Source organism: Dromiciops gliroides, chromosome 3 (genome assembly GCF_019393635.1).
Source record: "Dromiciops gliroides isolate mDroGli1 chromosome 3, mDroGli1.pri, whole genome shotgun sequence".
Taxonomy (NCBI): Eukaryota; Metazoa; Chordata; class Mammalia; order Microbiotheria; family Microbiotheriidae; genus Dromiciops; species Dromiciops gliroides.
The window spans coordinates 12,341,696-12,362,972 of NC_057863.1; the positions used below are offsets into that span (position 1 = coordinate 12,341,696).

General features: G+C 54.1%; 1 protein-coding gene across 2 annotated transcripts; it reads right to left on the minus strand.

Annotated features, from left to right (window-relative positions):
- Positions 1-546: 546 nt before the first annotated feature.
- On the minus strand, positions 547-19,725 carry SENP5 (SUMO specific peptidase 5). Of its 2 annotated transcripts, none has more exons than XM_043994789.1 (10): positions 19,600-19,725; positions 12,637-13,867; positions 10,293-10,398; positions 10,015-10,162; positions 9,383-9,430; positions 8,573-8,650; positions 6,684-6,821; positions 5,598-5,681; positions 4,237-4,287; positions 547-3,932 (listed from the first exon to the last, which is right to left on the minus strand). In XM_043994789.1, exons 2-10 carry the CDS (start codon positions 13,832-13,834, stop codon positions 3,822-3,824), a joined length of 1,962 nt encoding a protein of 653 aa, XP_043850724.1. In that variant the 5' UTR covers positions 13,835-13,867; positions 19,600-19,725; the 3' UTR covers positions 547-3,821. The 2 variants fall into 2 exon arrangements, with proteins under 2 accessions (XP_043850724.1, XP_043850723.1); XM_043994788.1 differs by having other exon boundaries at positions 12,379-13,867.
- Positions 19,726-21,277: the final 1,552 nt, after the last annotated feature.

Consider the following 21,277-nt stretch of genomic DNA (forward strand, 5'->3'; position numbering starts at 1 on the left):
TTTTATTTTGGTGAGGCAGTTGGGGTTAAGTGACTTGCCCAGGGTCACACAGCTAGTAAGTGTTAAGTGTCCGAGGCCAGATTTGAACTCAGGTCCTCCTGAGTCCAGGGCCAGTGCTCTATCCACTGCGCCACCTAGCTGCCCCCATGCAATCACCTTAAACCAACAAGCTCCCTGGTTTTACAGGGGAGGCAGTCTCCTGCCTCTAGCCCCCTGGTTTTGTGTTTCTCCAAAGCTCTGAGGTAGGACTATTTAACACATCCAGGGAGGTTTCCACCGGGACTTCTGGCTTGTTCCACATCTGATTCCATTATGGGTTATCTGGTTTTCAGCTAGTTTATGACCGGACAGATTTTCTGAAGTCATTCCAAGAACCCAAGATTACTCTGCTAGGAGTTCATATGGCTAAAACTGCTGGGGTTCACTTATGTTTACAGACTGCTGTTCATTAGCGACTCTTTTATTAATTGGCTATTGAAGAGTTCTCCCTGCACAATCAATTACTGCTATTCAACACAAAAGGACACATATTTATAAAGTCATTAGTTTATTTTTCAAAAAATATTTTACTAAGTCCCCTCCCCCAACATTTCACTTTTTACTACATGTTTGATATTGGAATTTTACATCATTCTGGCCTTTATCTACAATATGTATAGTTTTGTCTGATTCACTGGGTAAATATCCTTTTCTCTGAAGACCAAGTGCCAGCAAATGGACATCTCCAATTTTCCAGTCTCTGGGAAGCAGCTCCCTCCCCGAGGGCCGCCTTTGCCTCTTCCTTATCCAATTCCCAATTATTTTTCCCCCGGGGGGCAGCACCACCCACCCTGCTTTAAGATTCTCATAATGAAACAGCACTTTGTCCCCTCCCCTGTACAACTGTCCAGCTGGAGGACAGGTGCCATTCTCCTCCAATCCGGGAAAGGCCCGAGCCCCGATTCTGAAAGAAAGGGCAGCCAAGCTTTCTACTCTAGCCTAGCAACAGAGAGCAAGCTAAGTGTCTGCTCCCCTGAATCAGGTCCCCACCTATGGCTTCTGTCATCTTGGCTCTAATGCGGTGACTTTCTCCTACTGAAAATAAGGAGAAGAAACAGAACAAAGTCAACAGAAAAATGTTTTGGGGATTCTCTTCACCGACGTACCCTCTCCACGGGGTTAAACAAGTTGGTTCTACAGAGTTTATATGAGCAAAACACTGAACTAGGATTGGCTGAGTTTCACCTTCTTTCCTGCAGACTTGTCAGAAGGCAAACTGGAAAAGAACAACACAGTGCATTCAGTCAGCGAGGCAGAGGTCGGTGCCGTCTGCTGTCTCAGTAGGGCCTGCACTAACACTGCCCCAACCTAGGGCGCATCAGCAGGCATTTCGAGGCCAGTCTGCGGTGATCCGACAGCTAGTACGCCCTCGAGAGCTGGGGCTCTATTTCAGAACGTTCTTGCTGGGAGGGACCAAGGACATTGCTCTAAGCTAGGCCATCGACCTAGTGAGTCAATACGCCCACAGGGAAGCCAACGAGAAAGTGACAGTCAGGCCTCAATACCACGTGAGCCGAGACCTCCTCGACAGCCAGTTAGTATCTAACACTCGGCCCAAACGTCCTTGCTCTCGACACCAGAATCTGAAAGCTTTGGTGGCACGTGTGCCAGTCAGTCAATGGGAAAAAGCAATCTGTCCCGGTAGATTCCATCGTCATTCGAGTCCTCAAGTTTGTCTTCCCTAGACGCACACCTTGTGGACAGTGTCAGGCACTTCTCACATAAGGGGCCAGGAACAGCCTGGCACCAGCTCCCATCACGTCAGAATGGCCCTTTGTGTAGCCCTTCTCAAGGCTGGAGCTGTGGAGGAGGCTTCTGGAGGGCCTTGAGGTTTAAAAAGGCCTTCTGGACTGTCCAGTGGTCATGCTTTGGTTTAGCCAACAAAGAGGCTTGGGTACGAGAACGAAACCTCTCACACAGAAACACTGTGTGAGTCCTAAAAAGCTATAGTGAATATGGGGTGAGGGGTACACACATAGGGGAGGCTGGGGAAGGCGAACCAAGGTTAACGCAACACAAGTGGTTACATGGATTGATAAAATGTCATTCATTTCCTGGTGCTGACCTCCCCCTCCTCCCAGCCCTGCAGCACCCACGAGGCCCTCTCTTCCTGGCCCACACCCCCCACTGCTGGTGTGGGAACTCTGCAGGGACAAGACCCGGTTGGGGGTGGAATGGTTTTAGCATCAATCACTGGGGAGACAATGCTCCCCCAACCCCCTCCATGGCTGGCAGCCCCCTGCAGGTGCACCCCATGGAGATGTTAAACTACATCATTTTGTTCATTTTCAACACCCAACACACACGTGGGTATAAATTCAAGTATCATCTGGAATTGACTTAGCACTTTTCTGTACAAGCTTCTGGGTATCTATGTACACACAGGTATTTTTTTAACCTTTCAAACAGACGACAGACAACTCAATAGGTTTAACATGCATTGAGTTATTTTCCCTTTTCATGTAAAGACACATGTTACAAAAAGCCAGATTAAAGATGCAGGATCTGCTTTTCTCCCCCTCCTTTCTCTTTGTCCTTGACATCCCCAAGAATTCTGAGGTGAGGGGGCATCAGAGCAGGGCGGGGCACAGGGGAGGGAGGGGATCCCCTAACAAACAAGGCAGGGCAGAATGAATGGGAAAGCCTTGAGAAATGGAGCTGCCCACCTAGGAGGGCCAGCCCACCTTGGCACATCTGAATAGTGCACAAAACCAAACAGGAGACCCCGAATGAAGGACTCTACCCCCCCATACCCCCAGCTCTCCTCTGGCCAGGTGCTCTCCGGGTCATCCCAGAGTTCAAGTATGAAAAGCAAAAATCCTGCAGTTCAATTACTAGACACTCACAAAAACAGCAAGGACGCTTTTACGCTGAAGCACCGCCGAGCATCAGGATGCTTCATTTGCTGTCTCCGTGCCAGGCAGCGTAAGGCAAACTCGGAGAGACTCTAATTGGCCCAGAATTCTCACCTGACTGGGGTCATCGATGACCATTCTGCTTTTCAAACACAAAAATGTGACACCAAAAAAGGGACAGAGAAAAAAATGAGAGTTCAGCTGCCACGGGAAACTCCTGCCCAACAAAGGTGTCTGACGCCGATTCTGCTCGGTTTAAACCGTCTCTCGCTTTCCTTGTCCCCTCGCCCTCTCTGGGCACCATCTCCATCTTAGCATCTGAATCCTCGCTTTGATCACAACGGGGACGAAGGCACGTACAGCAACATCCAAACCCCCCAACGTGTTGCCCGCACCTGGCTCGGTTTGACCGGAGCTCTCAGCTATGCTGAGGAGGCCTGAGCTCCCTCGCTCCCTCCTAGGGCTTCCATCCCACCCTTCCCCAGGGAGGGGATGTGTCAGGACCAGTCCTGCTCATTCTCTAGGACCCCGGGGAACAGAATGGTTGCAATTGGCCTGAACATGAAAGCAGATCCTGCAGCTTTTAGGTTCTGAGCCTACCCAGAAAGTCTGGGTTCATTTCCTGCTAGCTACTTGGAACGGGTGTACCCAATCTACACATTGGTTTTTGTTTTTGTTTTTTAATATTATGTACTGCATGCTTGGTCTATGTGCATGCGCTTGTATAATAAATATTAAATACAAGAAAGAAATCCACAAAATTAGAAAGGAACAAAACTGGACATTAAGAAACATTACATGGTAGTTGAAGAAACAGGTCAAGGAGAAAACCAAGTTGAGGTAAGCCCAGCGGCAGATGCCACCACCGGTCTGAGACACCTGGGAACGCCTCCTCCAGCAGGGCCGGCGGTCCTTGCGGCTGCCCCTTCAGTCCAAGAGGCGGCGCTCGCACAGCTCCTTGTAAATCCTTCTCCGCACGCGTGGCATGTCTTCTTGGGAGAACTGGAAGGGTCGCTCAAAGGCCAGGCACTTGCAGTACTGGAAAAGTCAGTCCCACAAATGCAGAGTGAGTTCACCGCCCTCCCTAGGACACCCAATCCCTCTGCTGGTCAGAGCGTCTACACAGCTGTCTATGGCTTCAGCGGCACCATGGGGGGGGGGGGGGGGGGGCCCAAGGCTGTGTCCTCGGTGGCTCTCGCCCACAAGGCCGAGCTGCCAAAGGCCGAGAAGCCTGGCTGACCTGAAACAATGGGACAATTTGGGCCCATTCTCTGCAAACTGAGGGACAACACCCGCATGTCCCAGCAGGGGGCCTTGGCGCTTTCCAGGAGAGGCCGCTTACCTGGAGCACAAACACCCCACAGTCACTGTCGTTTTTCTGTTGTGGAATGCACTGGCAAGGGAGAAGAAAGAAAGAGGGTGATTGAAGCAGAAGAAGCCTCCCAGCCGCCCTTCACAGCCAGCTCCTCCCCATTGCAGGTGGGGGCCCACATGCTGCCCGCCTACTGATCCTCAGCGAGGCTGGGGCTTCTGGGAGGAGTCGCAGACACCTGGTAAAGGAGGAGTCCAAGCGTCCATGCCCACCAAACCACCCCCGCAGCCGGCGGTGCTCAAGCAGAGTCACCCTCCAGCAAGTCCCCTGTTCTGGGGCCGTGACCATCCTGCCGTCAGCTCATCTGAGCTGAGGAGTCACCGCTGGGAAGCCCCTCTCTCTCCTGCACCAAGTCCCGGCCTGACCCTTCTCACTCCCCAGGGTCTGCTGAGTCCCCTCCCCCACAGTGAGCCGGGCCCAGGAGAGCTTTGGCTGCTGTGAACTTAAGTCAGAACTGACAGGAACCGCCCCTCCCCCAACTTTAAAAAGAACACTTGCCGCTTCTTTTTGCAGATAAAGCTTATGAGCAACAATAAACCTGAAATTAAGAAGCTATTCTGCCCTCCTGGGAATGCCCAGCTGTATTTCCCATGTAGGTTTATCTGTGCTAGTGGGTGGGGGGCCTTGGGTGCACAGTAAGGTCTGATCCCTTCTTTCCCTGCCCTGAGCTCCACCTCCCCCACCAAGGCAGAGGGCTTCCCACATTCCCAGCCAAGGGCCAAAGGTGCCTTCCTGACTCAGGCAGGAGGGACTGGGGGCCAATTCCACTGGAAGAGCAGCCATGTCCCACTCTTCCCCAATGCTTGGGTGCTTCCCTATTTTAAGACACCCCAAAACAGGGACAGGTCCCCAGGAGGCACAGACAAGATTCTGACCCCATCTCTGGAGAGTGGCTTGGGCCTCTCTCCTCAATGCGACACACCCCAAAACACTTCAAGTCACTTCCATGATTCTGTCACAAAACTAACTGACAAATGGGCTCATCGTGGTGGGTGGGAATCGTGCTGCAATTTTGGTTTTTGGTGCAGGTTCCTGGCTCCAAGGCCCCCTCCCCCCACTGCAATCCCAGCCAGTTGCGGGAATAAGATTTCTGGGGTGGGGGAGGACCCAGAGGGCAAAAGGCCCAGTCACCATCCCCAACGCGCAGAGGACTCCCAAACCAGAGGCTCTGGGGCGATCCAGAATGTCAGGAAGAGGGAGCCATGGGGTGGAAGAGGCCGAGAGCAGGTCAGCATGCTCCTGAGTCTAGGGGCCGGGACAGGGGGTGGGTCCTCCTCCAGCTTCCAGGGCCTATGGTCTCTTCCCTGGGGCTGACTGCACCCCCCACTCACCTTCGTAACAGCCGTCTGCCAGCCCTGAAGAAACTCGGGCCGATTTTTTTCTCTTGCTTCTGTCAGCAAGTACTTTCTTATATTCTGATGAAAAAGAAATCAAGACACACACCGTTGGCTGAGCAGCTCAAGAGGGTGGCTTCCGTGGGTCTGGGAAAGACATGGCTCTCCCTTGCCCATGACACTCAGTCCACCTCAGCATGGACAGCGGTGCCTGGCCTCGGGAGCTCACAAATGAACTAAGGAAGCTTGCAGGTGATTCAGAAAAATGGCCAAAGGACTGGAATTGGGACATTAAAACAGCCTCACTATTGTCAGCACTTAGTCATCTGTCCTAATGGAGTGAGGGAAAGGACAGAAAAAATGGTCAAATCTAAAAGACAAAAACAGGCTCCCAAACCCGCCCCCCTCCCCAAACTCTGGCTTCCAGGGCCGGCTGACCTCACTACTGAAGACACAAGAGGGGTGGCAGACACTGAGTGACCACCACAGAATGTGAGGACAGGACAGTGGTCAGGCAGTCTGGCCTTTCCCAGGTCACGGCAGGGTGAGACCAGGCGCCTGCCTGGGGCAATCACCTTAGGACACACCTATCTGCAAGTGCACAGGGGCACCAGCTCTCCACCAGAGCAGCTCGGCCAGGCCCTTCTGCCTCATGTAGCTCAATGACATCCCGTCTGCCCCCTCCCACTGCCCTCAAGGCTTGGCTTTCTCGAAGCAGAGGCCGAACACACGCTGTCATGCTCAGCCGGCGCTTGGGTCTGAGCAAAAGGAGGCAGGAACCTCCCCAACTAACTGCCTCCCAAGGACTCCTCAAAAGAGGCCGGAGAAAGCCACAAAGCCCGGAATGACGGCACCACTCACGAAACCCAAAGGTTTTGCTAAGATGGTCTAAAGATTTCCTCAGTGGCACCACTTGGGACACGAAAGGCTGGGGGGGGGGGGGGGGGGACACTCAATGCAGGGAGCTTCCTGCATAAATGCCAATGTTCCTCAGACAGCTGCAAGTCTCGGATGCTGCCATGAGTTCCCTGAGGGCACGGAGTCCACCAGAAAACAGACATCAGGACGAGTGGCCGCACTCACCTCCACACAAAACTTAAAATGAATGCCTTGGGAGTCGTAGAAGGAAATAATGCGATTTGACAGGGTCACAGTAATGAGAGACCAATGGACCTCCAGGTGAATGGGGATCAAGAGAAGGCTCTTTTTGAACAAGTCCACCTGGGCCAGAAAAGAAAAAATAGTCATCACCACGTGACTCAGTCAGACTAAGGACATTTTTTATAACACAACTACACTGAAGTCACACGCACACATACATGCACAGATACACACACCCCACCCTACACATAGATGCAAAAGCACAAAGTACCTGACGGCACAGAGGCTGCATCTCTGCAGCGCACCCCCATGCCAAGAAGCTGCTTTGCCCCACTCCCCCCCAAGACTCCCTCACATGGCAGAGGAAGGTGCCATTGTCAGGAGAACGGGACCACGGACTGATGCTCTGGGGAGGGTGTGGGCATCCTGTCTGCCAGACAGAGGGCCTGAGGGGATGAACTCTCAGGCCTTTAGAAGTCCTGAAAGGAATCCTCCCTGCGCCCCTTAGCCCCAGTGGAGATGGCCGAGGCTGCTGTCCTGTGGGTGGTTAGAGGACGTTTTGCTGGGCGCATGCTCTGCTAGGGACGGCATTTCCTAAGCCTTCTTTGCTTCTGTTAACCTCTCTTTTGACCAGACTGTCGTCAAGAGGACCGACAGTCTAAGGCACTGCCTGGAAAGGCTGTCGTTGGGTTTGCATCCCACGATGACCTTCCTGAGCCCTGTGAGAGCTCTCTCCTGCCCCTGCCCCTGCCCGCCATCCGACCACTCCTCGGGCTCCTTTGCTTCATCTGGGCAGCGCCCACTCACTGTGGGCAACCCCCAGGCACTGTCCTGGGCCCTCTTCCCCACTCTACTATTTTGTCTGGTGATCCCAATGCTCAAGGTTTCCATTATCACCTCTACTGACCCAGCCCTGACTCTTGGAGAGAGAGCACTGGCCCACTTTGCCTTCACGTTGTCTCTGCAACGTGCCCCCCCCCCCACCTGAACAACTGCAGTAGCTGCTGGGGGGGGGGGGGCGGGGTCTGCCTGCCTCGGTCTCTCCTCACTCCCATCCCATCTGCTCTCAGCTGCCACAATGACCCTCCTAAAGCCTGGGTCTGACTATGCTGCACCACTACTCACTCAGCTCCAGGATCAAACACAAAAATCCTCCAGGTGGTTTTTAAAGCCCTTCATGATCTGGCCCCTGGCCAAGTCTGCTCCGTCTCCTGGTCCATCTCTCCGTGCTGGGCACCTTCCCTGGCTGCCCCCCAGGCCCTGAGTGCTCTCCCTCCTCATCTCCCCCTTCTGCTTCCTTCAGCTCTCATCTAACACCCCACCTTCCACAAGAAGCCTTTCCCAGCCCCCCTCACTGCTGCTGCCGTCCCTGCAAGGCTGTCACATGTCTTGTCTGCACATGGTTATTTGCATGTCACCTTCCCCATTAACCAGGAGCTCCCTGGCAGCAAAGTGTCTTTGGCTTTTCCCTGTATGCCCAGCCCTTAGCACAGGGCCCAGTGCACAGTCGGTGTTTATTGACCCCCAGGTCCAACTGCACTGCCAACCCTCTCCATCTCTTCCAACTTGCTCCAACCCACCCTGTGAATGCTCTGGAAGGCCCCGATGTCCCTGGTCTTCCCCCAAACAACATTCAACGCTGGCATCTGAATCACTCTAATAAGTCTGTCAACATTCCAGGGAATGGGCAGCGAAGCCACCCCGCTGCCCTGCCTGGTGTCGCCGGGCCCTGCCTCTGCACTGACTCAGGCCTATGAGGAGATGAGATGAGCAGCAGCAACGAGCTCGAGAGGCCAAAAGGCATCTGGTATCGGTTCAGACCGAGCCGCCACCCCTGAGTGTCCCTGACCTGGACCTGAGGCCCAGCCTACCTTTTTAGTCCATCTTTTGACTCCATTGTATCCTTTGGTTACCAGCTGTCTGTGGAAAAAGCTGTTGAAGAAGTGAACCTAGGAGAGAGCACAAGCAAGCAGCCACATGAAGCAGGAAATGCCCGCCATCGGCGTGCTCAGAGTTGGAAGGACAAGCATTGCCAGGCGCTTTCTCCCACAGACCCAGCACGCTCCAGAGGACCTCTGTCCATCCCTTGCACCCCAGGGCACTGATGCTCCATGTCCTCATGACTCTGAAGAGCACATGCCGTCCCCTCTGGCCCTTCCTCCCACTCGGGGGGAATGTGTTCTTGTTGAGTTGTTTCCGTCTGACTCTTCCTGACCCCACTTGGGGTTTTCTTGGCAGAGGCACTGGAGCGCTCGGCCATTTCCTTCTCCAGCTCATTTGACACATGAGGAAGCGGAGGCAAATCGGGGGAAGCGACTTAACCAGGGCCACATGGCTGGTGAGTCTGAGGACACACTCTACCCACTGTGCCACCTGCCTGGCTTCCCGATGTGGGCTCAGCCCTGGACCCTGCCCTGGGTCATCTCCTTCCTATGCCACAGGGACTCCAGGCTCCCTGTTCTAAACAGCAGCTGCTCAGAGCCCAACCACAGCTGGAGTTATCGGCTTCCCTTGAAGATCCTTTTCTCCTGCCTCTCCCGGGGGGTACTGGCACCATGAGTCCCTCCCTCTACTATATCCATGCAAGCCTCAGGGACGCTGCCTCGACCCATCAGCCCCTCACAGAGATGCACAAGGGGTGGGGTAGGGGCGGGCCCTCCTCTGCTAAGGGCTTCACTTACCTTGTCTGGAACAGCGTCCATTATCAGCTCACCATACATATTGATTACCTGAAAAACCAAACCAATTTTCAACATGACCAAACCCAGCAGATCCAGAACTCCTGTTGAGCTGTGGGACTTACAACTGGTTCTCCTTTCTGAAGAATAACTTAGACCAGAAGAGAAGACAGTTATCACTAACAGCTCACGTTGACAGAGAGGGCTTGTGCAAAGCCTCTTTCTCACAAACACCACCTGAGTTCTACCTCCATCTTATAGGGGAGGAAACAGAGGCTCCGTCCCGAAGTCCCAGGGCCACCTGTGTCCGAGCCCGGCCCAGAGACACAGGCACTTAACCTGCTGAAGAAGCCCCCTAGCATGGCACGTTATAGGGCTTCCAATCTACAAAAGACTCCAATAAAGTGGGGTCCACAGGTGCCTCCCCAATGGTCTGGGGTAAACATCTGCAGTTCTAGAGTCCAGGCCGGTCTGCCTCCCCACCTGAGGTAGGGGACTCTACTAGATAGCCTCTTCTGGCTCCCACCTGAGGACCAGGTCTGGAGCCACCCAGAAGTCCTCCATCACTGTCGGGGCAGCTCTTTGGTCCTCATGCCCAACATCCGTCTCCACCCCAGAAATGCCATCTTTCTAACCTGGTCATTCAGCCAGTTCTGACCATCTAGTGTCGCCAGGTCGTCCATGTCCAGCATGTGCCTGTTGTAGAACACCCGGAAGTTGCAGGAGGAAGATTTGGGGTGCCTGGCCCGGTAGTTTGTAATTTCCCGATTGATAAATGGCTTTCTGAAACAGAGCGGGATGTAGGAGGAAAGAGTGAGAGAGGAGAGCTAGCCGTCCCTTGTCTTGCTCCATGGAGAAGCATGACTCAGGCACACAAACAGGGATGCCAGCTGAGTGATCCCCCTCTACAAACCTATTGGAAAAGTCTTCATTAAAGACCTCTTTCAGTCTTCCAAGAACGTCTTTTTCACAGAGGGGGACCAAGCTGCCATATTTCTTCATCACCTCATCCAGGAATCCTGAAGATACACAAGAAAGACTTTGAAAACCCAAAGAGAGCGACACATTCCAGGACACTGAGCAAACAACGTGGACATGACCCCGATCTCATCCCGGATCATGGTTTCTGATCTCTGATCAGGTCTGTCGAGAGTTAAAGCTGGTCTCTCGTCTTAGAGAGCAGCAGATCCCTAGTGCCCGATGTGTGGGGAACCCCCCTCAAGGCTCTGGCTTTTTCAGCTACCCTTGTGGGAGGAAGGCGGCTTCCCCAGGATCAGCAGCCCGACTGCTATAGTTTTCACAACTAGAGATGATTCCCACACCAAGGTCTAAAATGGTTTCAAGTCATTGGCAAGCAGTATCATCTGAAGGATCGTGGAAGAAAAACCTCCACGGAAACCAAGTCCAGATGAACTGAATGCCATGCACTGTGCCCAGGAAGGGTAAGAGAAACCAGAGACTGGAAATGCTCTAGGACCAGAGGGCTGCGAGGTGGGAGGGACACTGGTGATGCGCTTCCCAGAGGCCTTGGCTATGTGCCCACGACTGTCCCACAGCAGCTACTCCAGCCGGGACTCACAGGAAGGTGTCCTGCGGTGTCTCCCAGCAGAGGCCAGGCCATGCACTCCGGAGGCAGAGAGCCCAGGCCCAAGGCCCGCTCTGAACTGCTCTAGGCCTCCCTCAGTTTCCTCCTCTGAAAGTCCCTTCCCTAGCAGGTCTATGATCCCGTGTCCCTAAACCCTCCGTTCTTCTTGCTATGTGATGCCGCCTCAGTGACACAGAAAACAAAAACAAGCCCAAGTCCAGTGCACTGAATCCCACTTTCTAATGGTGAGCATGGGCTGCCCATTTGGGAAAAGACAGTCCCGTTTTCTTGTGGCTTGTGCCAAAGGATGAATTTATTAAGGTTCTGTGAACAAGGTCTAAAAGCCTTAAGGACAGATGCCCGAAGGAAGCTGCTCAGGCCTTCCCTTTGCTAACGGCCCTGGAAGCAGAAGCCTCCCAACCACAGGCCCTCACAGGAGAGCCTCTGCTCTCTGCCTGCTCCAGCGTGGAAGGCCAGGGGCAGCTCCCAAGGTCGTTAGCAAATAACTGGGTGACCCAGCATGGATGAGGGGACCAGCAACATCCACCAAACCCAAAGAGCGAGCCAGCCCTTAAAAAACACCGACCCTCAGTCCTTCCTCTGGCCATCGGGAGGCATCATCTCCCCCAGGGAGGGGCACTGGGGCTCCTGGTCATTCCCAACCCGGCCCCACTGCCCATCAAACGTTCTAAAAGACCCTCTGCCCTCAGGAGGGGCCAAGAGAGGCTGCCCGTGGCTGTGAAAGAAGCTGGGGCAAGACGCAGATCCTTTCCATGTATCTTTGGTCACCTAGTGGGGGCTCCCACCTCCCTCAGAAACAGGTCTGAGGCCAGGCCGAGAGCCAGGGCTGGAAGCTGAGCACCCTGCTGCCTCTGTTCAATGGGGGTGATTCCTGCAGCACCTCCCATGCTGAGCTTTGGGAATCTTCAAGGACTCCCTCAACACTCACTAGGAACTCCGAGGAAGGCCCACCCCACTGTTAGAGTTATTCCTTCCATTCACCCCAAGTCTACCCCTGTGGTTACCCCACTGATCCAGCTCTGCCTCCTAATGCTCCCAAACGATGTGACTGAAGGAACAAGGCTTGCTAGGCATGGAGAAAAAGCCAGGACAAGTCCAAGCCTCAACATCGTGCCACGACAACCATACCGAGCTAAAAGAGGCCTTCCCATAGTCCTCGCCAGGCAGACAAGCACATGGGATGCCCCCTCCTGCCCCCGACACCCAGAACCCCAGAGGCTCAGTGGGCTGGGCCCAGAGAAGCCTCTGGTGTCTCTCTTCCAAGAAGCTATTGGAGGGGAGAGGCCACGGGGGCACAGAAGGGAGATGTGCCCACTGGGAAATACCTTCAGAACCCTCTTACTGATTACCCGGGGCCCCGTGTCCTTGGTGTGGGGGTGGACAGCGCACATACCACAGAGGCAGGAGGACAGCTCTTCGTCCTTGACGGGAGATGCTTTCTGGTTGCTCTTCCCCCCTCCCATCTGCCGGCCCCCTTTGAGTCCAGTCTGTTGGGAGGGAGCCTCCAGGGGGCTTTTACAGTACGGGTGGTCCAGTAACTTGGCACTAAAGATGTTCCGGGGGCGGGGAGCCTCGGCCTCCATTCGGCCCAGGCTCCCCACGTCCTGCACAGTCTTTGTAGATGCTGGCTCCTCCCCCAAGGCCTCCTTACCACTCAGTGCCTTCTCCGGGTGGTCAGACGTGGGCAGCCTGACCTTGTCATCCCCAGTGTCCCCTGCCTGACCGTCCTGCCCCACCGTTATAGTTTCTGGTTCAGTTTCTGCTGTGAAAAGGTCCCTGGAGTGTTGTTCTGGCGAGAGACTCTCGCTGGTCGGTCCGGTGAAGTGTGGTGGGTCCCAGCCACGTGCGACATCGCCGTTCTCCTGGCTGGGGAGCGTCTCCCCTGCGCAAGGCTCTGACCCAGGGCCACTGGGTGCGTGTGAGTTCTTTCCCTTGGCGGTGGGCCCTGGGGCACTGCAGTCCATATCTAGGGAGGGAGCCTGAGGGAGGTGAGAGGGGCTGTTGGGTCCTGAGTGAGGGAATGAGCTACCGGTGCCGCCCTCGAAGCCTTCCTGCCGGTTCTCCCGATGGTCCCTGGTGACCTTCTGCACCCAGCTGCGCTGTGGGCCCCTCCGAAGCTTACACGTTCTGCTCCTCGGTTTAAACTTTGAGGAGCTCAGGATCCTGTACTGAAACCTAATCATGGACAGTTTCTTATACACCTGAAGCAGGGACAGCCTCCTGCCCCGCCGCTGACTGAGCCGGGGCCTTCTTAGAATCAGGGACGCCTGTTCTGGCTCCATTCTGTCTGGGTCCAGCCCTTGGTAGCAGCTCCAGTAACAACCATTTCCCTTGTGGTTCCTCAAGGTGACTACGGTGGGGCTGCTCTCCACCTGGCCCTCCCCACTGGCTGTCCTAAGCCCTGCAGGATCCTGGTGGTCAGTCCTCTGCCTGCAACCATCGGTCTGACCTAACACACTGCCCACTGGCAAGCCGGCCGAGGCCTTCCGGAGCTCTTCTTCTGGCTGGCATTCCTGGGCGGAGTTCTCAACGGATGCTGGCAGGCTTCCAATGAGATGCCCCCGGATGTGGGGGCTCACGGTGCCAGGGACTGGGTGGCTATGCAGAGCAGCCAGTGTGACACGGGCCGCAGCAGCCAGGCCCCTTTTCCGGGCCCGATTCCTCTGAAGCCAAAGAGCCTTCCTCCGGCGCTGAAGAGACCGGCACAACCTGTGCCAGGTGCTCCGGGTCTCCTGTTTGGCGTGTAGAATGCAGAACTTCTTAAGGCCCTCAAAGCCGGCTGCCCACTTCTCTGAGGAGGCTGGCAAGCGGCCTCTTTTGCTGAGCAGAGCTCTTCTCTGGCCTTTCATTGTTCTGGGACATCATGGGACCTGGACACGAAGCTGGGGAGAGAAAGAAAGTTACGTTTGAGAAGAGTCATGCAAGGTCAAGGTCTTAAAGAGAAGGTGGGACGAGAAGACATGCTGCCCAGCCCTTCTGCCGGCCCCTCTTCAAAGACGACGAGACTGCCCTGGGTTTTGAGTCTTGCCCAAAGAGAAGAAAGGCACCCGCACCCTAGCTGGACCCTGGCACCCAGTCCAGGGAACCAAACAAGAAGTGGATCTAGCCGGGCCTCCACGTGCTATTACAGAAAGCAATCCAAGGGCTCTTTGGAGCCACCTGATGTCAAGCTGGGGGCAGAGCTGAAGCAGTCTCAGGCATCGCTTTAGGACCAGGCCATCAGTGTGGTGGGATTTACGTGAGGGAGGCTCAACCTGGGGTCTGGGAGGGTGGGTTCTTAATTCACACCCACACCCACAGACACTCTCTGACAATGGAATTTCAGCACAACAGGTTTCATTTGTAACCCTATGTATTCTTTTTTATACATTTAAAAGAATTCTTCTGGGATGGGAAGGGTCATGGACCACGGAAGGGGTCAAGGCTCTATCTGTCAAAGGGGTCCATGACACTCCAAAGGGTGAAAACCCCTGTTTAGACTGAATCAATTCAATAAACATTTGGCAAGCATCTACTAAAAGTGCTACGAATAAAAAAAGAGGCAAAAAACAGTGCCTGCCTTCAAGGACCTCATAATCTGATAGGGGAGACAACATGCAAACAATAAAGCAAGAGATCTACAGGACAAATAGGAGATCACAAAGAGAGGCCAGGGACAGCTTTCTGGAGAAGGCAGGGAGGTTAGAGTTTATAGTATCACCATGTGGAATGTTAATTGGTCTTTTCCAGATGGAATTCTCTTATCATATCAGATGGATTAGCAATTACATTAATCTTCTTATACCCCCCCAAATGAAAGAAAAGCCTGCTCTTTTTCACTCCTCCTGAAAAGAATATCCCTCATTTTCAGGGACTGTGGAGAATCATCAGCACTGATAACAAGCCAGCCCGCATCAGAAGCTGGATATTTCAATCACCTCAAGACCTGTGTTCTAATCCCTCTGCTGCCTCTGGCTGTGTGACCTTGGACAAGTCACAGACTCCTTGGGCCTCAGTGCCTCAAACAAGGGGCTTCTGACTAGATGTTCTTCCAAGTCTCCTTCAGACCTAAAATTCCAGGAAACGCTCAATTTGCTCAGAAACAATGAAGCCAAACATTCAATATTTTAAAAACATAAGATAAGCCCACACGGAATGAAGGCTTTTTCAAAGCAGCATTTAACACTCTGAAACATTAAGCTGATTGGTTTCAGTGGAGGGAGTCTCTGGACCCAGAGTTCCCCCACCCAAGACACTGCTAGGGGGCAGCAAACTGGCAGCTGCCCCTGTGGTGCGAACCGAGGACCCAAGCCAAACTCTTGAGTTTCTTTCACTAGTCAGAGAAATCTGGAGCGACAGCAGTCCTTAGCCCTAGGATCCCTCTGAGGAGAGTCGGACCCCACCTCGAGAGCAGCAGAAGGAACAGACACTGCCGGTGGCCCATGGCCCTCCCTAGGGTCTACTCGGTAGTCAAGGGGAGCCCAGCTCCTCAATGTGCTAGCTCTGAACATTCAATGGAACAGCTTCAGGCTTAGAATCCTGAGTTTCTGCTCCTCCTGATGCCTCCTTCCCAAAGCCCAACGGGACGGCAATCCCAACTCCCTCAGTTCAGGGACACCCGGAGAACTGGGGACTCTGGGAGCACGATGGAGGCCTATGCCATTTCTGGTGCAACCATTAAATACACAGTAAGGCTTCCTCAGGGTCTCTGGACTTCACTCCCTCCCTCCTCAAAGAGAAACCTACCACACCAGGCTGTGGGAAATAAATCAGGAAAATTCCATGACAAAACAAAACAAAAAGCCTGTGGCAAAAATAAGTTCTGGTCAAAGCCTCTCCTCATTTAAAGCAACATCTGTGACTGCATTAAGTAAATAGAAATCACTAGTTTCCTGCAACAGAAAATGGCAGGTCAGGTTCATGTGAAACACGGACTGGGATGTTCAAAGTCCCAATCATGCTCTTCAAGTGAGAATCAAGGAGCATTAATTAGGCACTTACTGTGTGGAGATAGCATTTGAATTCTAAAAAAGACACAAAGCTCTTTCCCCCCAAATGAGCGCTGCCATCTGTATTTAAGAGAAGCTCCTCAGACGGTGAGGGCTGTCAGGTGAGACATCAGCCAGCTCTGCTGCATTCAAATCTGGCTGGGGGCCCGGCCAGGGAGGGGGCCTCCTGTGGGAGCCAGCAGTGGATTCTTTCTGACACTCTCTATTCTGTTTTTTGCCGGGCTCATGCTGGGGTGTTAGACACAAAATATCAACCCAATTGGAGTTTTCCTTTTCTCTTTGTGGGGCTGGCTGCCTTCCCAGGGCTGATGGGGTGGGGACTCACCCACAGGCCCAATCTCCACGCTGATCCATTTTCTGGATCTGCGCCGGGCTGCCCCTCCTGAGGTAGCCTGGTCCGGCTCCCAGGGGTCACGAGAACTGAACTGAGGCCTGAAAGCCCAGAACTCCAGGGATGTCAGGCATGCACCAGCACACCTAGCCTGGCAAATGGGAATTTCTTCCTGGCCTTCTGAAGACTGGCATTAACACACCATCACGCACAACCAAAGGATTTCCAGTCATAGACTAAAAATCCACCGGAGAGTCCGCTTTCTCCATCCTTACAAGTCATGCACTAAATGAAGCTGTGTCAGGACCCAAATGAACACTAAACCTGTGATTTCAGCCACAGTTCCAGGTGTCCCAGGTGAGGACACCCCCTCTGCCAGGGTTGGTCAGCACCTCTCTGCAACCAGGAGTCTTAGAAACTCCCTCACTCTCAACTGGCTCTGAGCCCAGAGCACCGAGAGCTGAAGGTACTTGGCCAAGGCCACACACACGTGTCTAAGGCTGGAGTAGAACCCAGGTCTTTTGGCTGTGAGGAGGGCTCTCTACTGACTACATGATGTGGCTCTACACGCAGAGAATGACAGGGAAATGGCTTCAAATCATAAGGACTGGTACTTCTGAAGAAAGCAAGCCCTGTCAAACTGTAAGGTAAAAGTCTTCCTTTAATCCAAACTGTCCATGATGTCATGGGCTGCTTTAGGGGCCCAGGGCTTGGAGAAGTGGGGGGCAGGGACCGTAACTGAGGCAAAGAAAGGGCCAAGGATGCAGGGAAGACCTGGGATCAGAGTATGTTAGAGTGGGAAGAGAATTTAAGGGCCGCTCCTCAATAATTCAGTAAACACTGACTAGAGGCACTAAAAGGTATGGGGGTACATATGATATGTGTGTGTGTGTGTGTGTACACGTGTACACAAAGAAGGAAAGAAAGTGATTCTTGATTTCAAGGGGCTCACAGGTGGAGAAACGGAGGCACAGAGAGCTTAAAGGATTCATGGAGGACATTGGGGAGGCAGAGCTGGGGTTACAGCTCGGGCTCTGAGAGAGAAAACCGGGGAGCATTCAAGCAAGGAAATGTCATCACTTCAAGACAATCCAAGGGGGTTTGACTCACTGATCTGCAATGTTCTTTCCACCTTGGAAATGGAAAATCACAATCATAGGAAGCAAAAGCAACACTCAGAACCTCCTAGAACCTCCCAGAACACCAGCTGTGCCTCAGCGGCTGAGAGGGCATCCTGCTGGGAAAGCTCACTGACAGGGTGATGTGGCTTTTCTGCAGCTGAGACTGTGGGAAGGCCCAAGGGCCCCCAGTGCTAGAGCCCCTAAACAAATAACAGCAGGAACACCAAAGCAGCTGTGACTCTCTGAGAGATGGAGACATCCTCAAGGTGACAAAGGCCGTGGAGGGAAATTGTGAAATACCCTTTCCAGCCCCAAACAGGGCTGGACAGGACAGACTAGACTATAGCTTCCATCTAGCCATCTACTCATCTACCTACCCACCCAGCCATCCACTGGTCTAGCTATCTACCTGTGAGAAAAGAATTATTAATGGATTTCTTGGGGGACCCAGAGATCAGTTTTCTCAGTCCCTCCCCAAAGTCCAGTTCTACTTGACCTGGGACAAACCCAAGGGAACAAAAGAAATGGAGAGAGAGTCTTTTGGCTAGATGTGTGAAGGAACCAAACCAGACCTAGATAACAGACTTTAAGCAACTTGAGTGAGGGTCTTTTGCATTATTTTCCCTAATGTTCATTTTAATGTAGAGCACCTTCAAATCACGTCAACCAATGGAATTGAATGATGCTAACCATTCTGATCAATGTAGAATGACCCACCTCTACCAAAAGAGCATAAAAACTCTTGAGACTCCCCCACCCTCCTTCAGGACAGCTTGGATCTTCTGGGTTTTCCTCCTGCTCCCGCTAACTGCCCGGCCGAAGCTCCCTCCCTGCTTTCCAGACCACGTGGCCTGAGACCACGAGAAGTTAGGGAGACACACAGTTGATTCCTTACTGGTATCGATAGAGGCTCACCCCAAACTGGTATCTATAACCATCTTCCCAGATATTTATCCACCCCCTCATCTAACCACCTATGTATCTATGGCTATCCAGCCATCTTTCTATCTACCCATTTATCTGTCCATCTGTCTGTCCATCCATCCCATCCGTCTGTCCATGTACCTATTCATGTCTCTGTCTATCCATCTTGCCATCTATCTATCTGTCCATTCATCTAGCTAACCGTCTGTCTACCCATCCATTTATTTGTCTAACTGTTCATTTATCCATTTCTGTCTGTGGTGGTGCCACCTGAAATGTCTTAGAGGTGACCACGTGGACAACACCCCTCCAGACTCTTTAAGGCCAAAGGCCTCCACTTCAGAATCCCTGGGAGCACCACTCACCCCCCAGCTGGGTCCTTCTGGTTCTGCTCCACTTACGGGGTCACTCTTAAGCTAAACGCGCCCCCCATCCAGCTGGCACTGAGGACCCCAGGCCCTGGGGATGTACCAGTCCTCTCTAAAATGGGTCAACAATAAAAGCACCTACTTCCTTCCCCAGGCTGTAGTGAGGACCCAGCGAGACCACCCACAGCAGGTGCCCCCCACCCCCCTCTGCGGCTCCCAGGAAAACGCTCCAGGGCTTCCAGAGACCCGAGGAGACACGAAGGTGGCCGTGAGGAGGAGGGCGAGGAGGCTGCCTCTGCCGCCTGGGCTGGGGAGGGCAGTGTAGACGCGGTGGCCAAGCTGGAGAGGACAGTGTAGACACGGCCAGAAGCTGCCCCCATCTGGCCTCACCCAGGGCTGGGGGGGGGGGGCAGTGTAGACACGGCCAGAGGCTGGCCCCCATCTGGCCTCACCCAGGGCTGGGGGGGGCAGTGTAGACACGGCCAGAGGCTGCCCCCCATCTGGCCTCACCCAGGGCTGGGGGGGGGGCAGTGTAGACACGGCCAGAGGCTGCCCCCCATCTGGCCTCACCCAGGGCTGGGGGGGGGGCAGTGTAGACACGGCCAGAGGCTGGCCCCGTCCCGGCTCCGACCCCTTCTCAGCGTCCGCCTGCCTCAGTTTCCCCCGGGGCTTCCTCTCAGACCGCGGGGTGAAGGGAGGGGGCCGATCTGCGTCAGCGGAGGGAGTGTCCCCACCCGGGAGGTCCCCACGCCGGCCCAGCCCGGGACCGGCCCCCCCCCCCCCACCATCCCCCCCGCGCAGGCGCCCGGGGCCGTACTGGGGCCGGCCCTCGGCCGCTCGCGGGGCCTCCCCCCGCCCCCGCCGGGCCGGCTCCTCGCCTACCTGCGGGTCCCGCTCGCGACGCGTCCCGATGCTCGTCCCAGGGCCGGGCTCCGTCACCGGCCTCGGTGGCCCCGAGAGCATCCCGGCGCCGGGGTCACGTGGGCTCGCCCCACCCCGCCCCCGCCCCCGCCCCCGCCCCCGCCCCAGGCCCCGGCCGGCCAGGAGAGCTCTCCCCAGGCGCCGCCGCCGCCGGCGCGCTCTGAGTGCGTCAGAGCCGCGCGACTCCGCCTCGCCAGGAGCGGCCGGCTGGGCTCCGGCATAGCCGCCGCCGGCGCGCGCTGAGTGCGTCACAGACGCGCGACCCCGCCTCGCCAAGCAAGCCGTCTCCCAGGGCCATGCCGTCGGCGCGCGCTGAGTACGTCTCAACCGCGCGACCTCGCCACACCCAGCCAGGCGAGCGTCTCCTCAGGCTACGCCGCCGGCGCGTGCTGAGTGCGTCATAGACCCCCGCCCCGCGCCACCTCTTACTCCCCCGCCCTCCTTTCCCTTTTCTCCCCGCCCTCTGCAGGCCCCTCCCCCCATCCAGAGGCTGTTTATGAGATGCACGATGACCCTGGAGTCAGGAAGAAGCGGGTTCAAATCCCGCTTCTGACATTTGCCATTTTGTGACCCTGGAAACTCTCTGTGCCTCAGTTCCCATCCTCCAAGCCTCACCTGGGGCCGTCTCCAAGGTCACCGGGCCTCCTGGGATGGGCGGGGGAGGGGGGTGCTCTCTGGTACCCCGAGGGGCATTTCTGTTTGACTCATTCCCTCAGGGTCCTCCTTTGCACCCCAAGCGCCCTGCCCCCCCATATTTAAATTCACATTGAATTCACGGTGTTTTATCCACTGTGCCACCTAGCTTGCCCCTAAACTAAGTTTCTTTTTTCCCCCTTAAACCAAATCTGATGAGATTAATGTTGAAACAATGCTCACACCTCTCTTTTTTCCCTCTATTGTTTTTTTCTTTCCCTCTATTGTAATAGGTTTTTGTGCTTCTTCATATGCTGTAATAAACCCCATTCTACCTCCCCTCCCCTCTCCTCCCCCTATTTTCCTTTTTTTTTTTTTTTTAGTGAGGCAATTGGGGTTAAGTGACCTTCCCAGGGTCACACAGCTAGTAAGTGTTAAGTGTCTGAGGTTGGATTTGAACTCAGGTACTCCTGACTCCAGGGCCAATGCTCCAACCACTGCACCACAAACTAAGTTTCTTTATTCCCTTTTAAACCAAATCTGATGAGATTAATGTTGAAACAATGCTCACACCTCCCTTCTTTCCCTCTATTGTTTTGTTTTTTTTCCCCTCTATTGTAATAGGTTTTTGTGCTTCTTCATATGATGTAATAAAGCCCATTCTACCTCCCCTCCCCTCTCCTCCCCCTATTTTCCTTTTATTCTGCCCCTTAAGTTTCTTTGTATCATTACATCAAAGTCTATTTAGTAACCATGCCCTAATAGAAAAACAGATCTCAAGAGTTAAAAATACTATCTTCCCTCATAGGGATGTAAACAGTTTAACCTTATTGAATAACTTCCCCCCCCCCACCCCCCCTTTACCTTTTTATACTTCTCTTGTGTCTTGTATTTGAAGATCAAATTTTCTGTTCAGTTCTGGTGTTTTCTTCAGGAAACCTTGTAAGTTCCCGATTTTATTGAATGTCCATCTTTTCCCCTGAAGGAGAATAATCAGTTTTCTGGG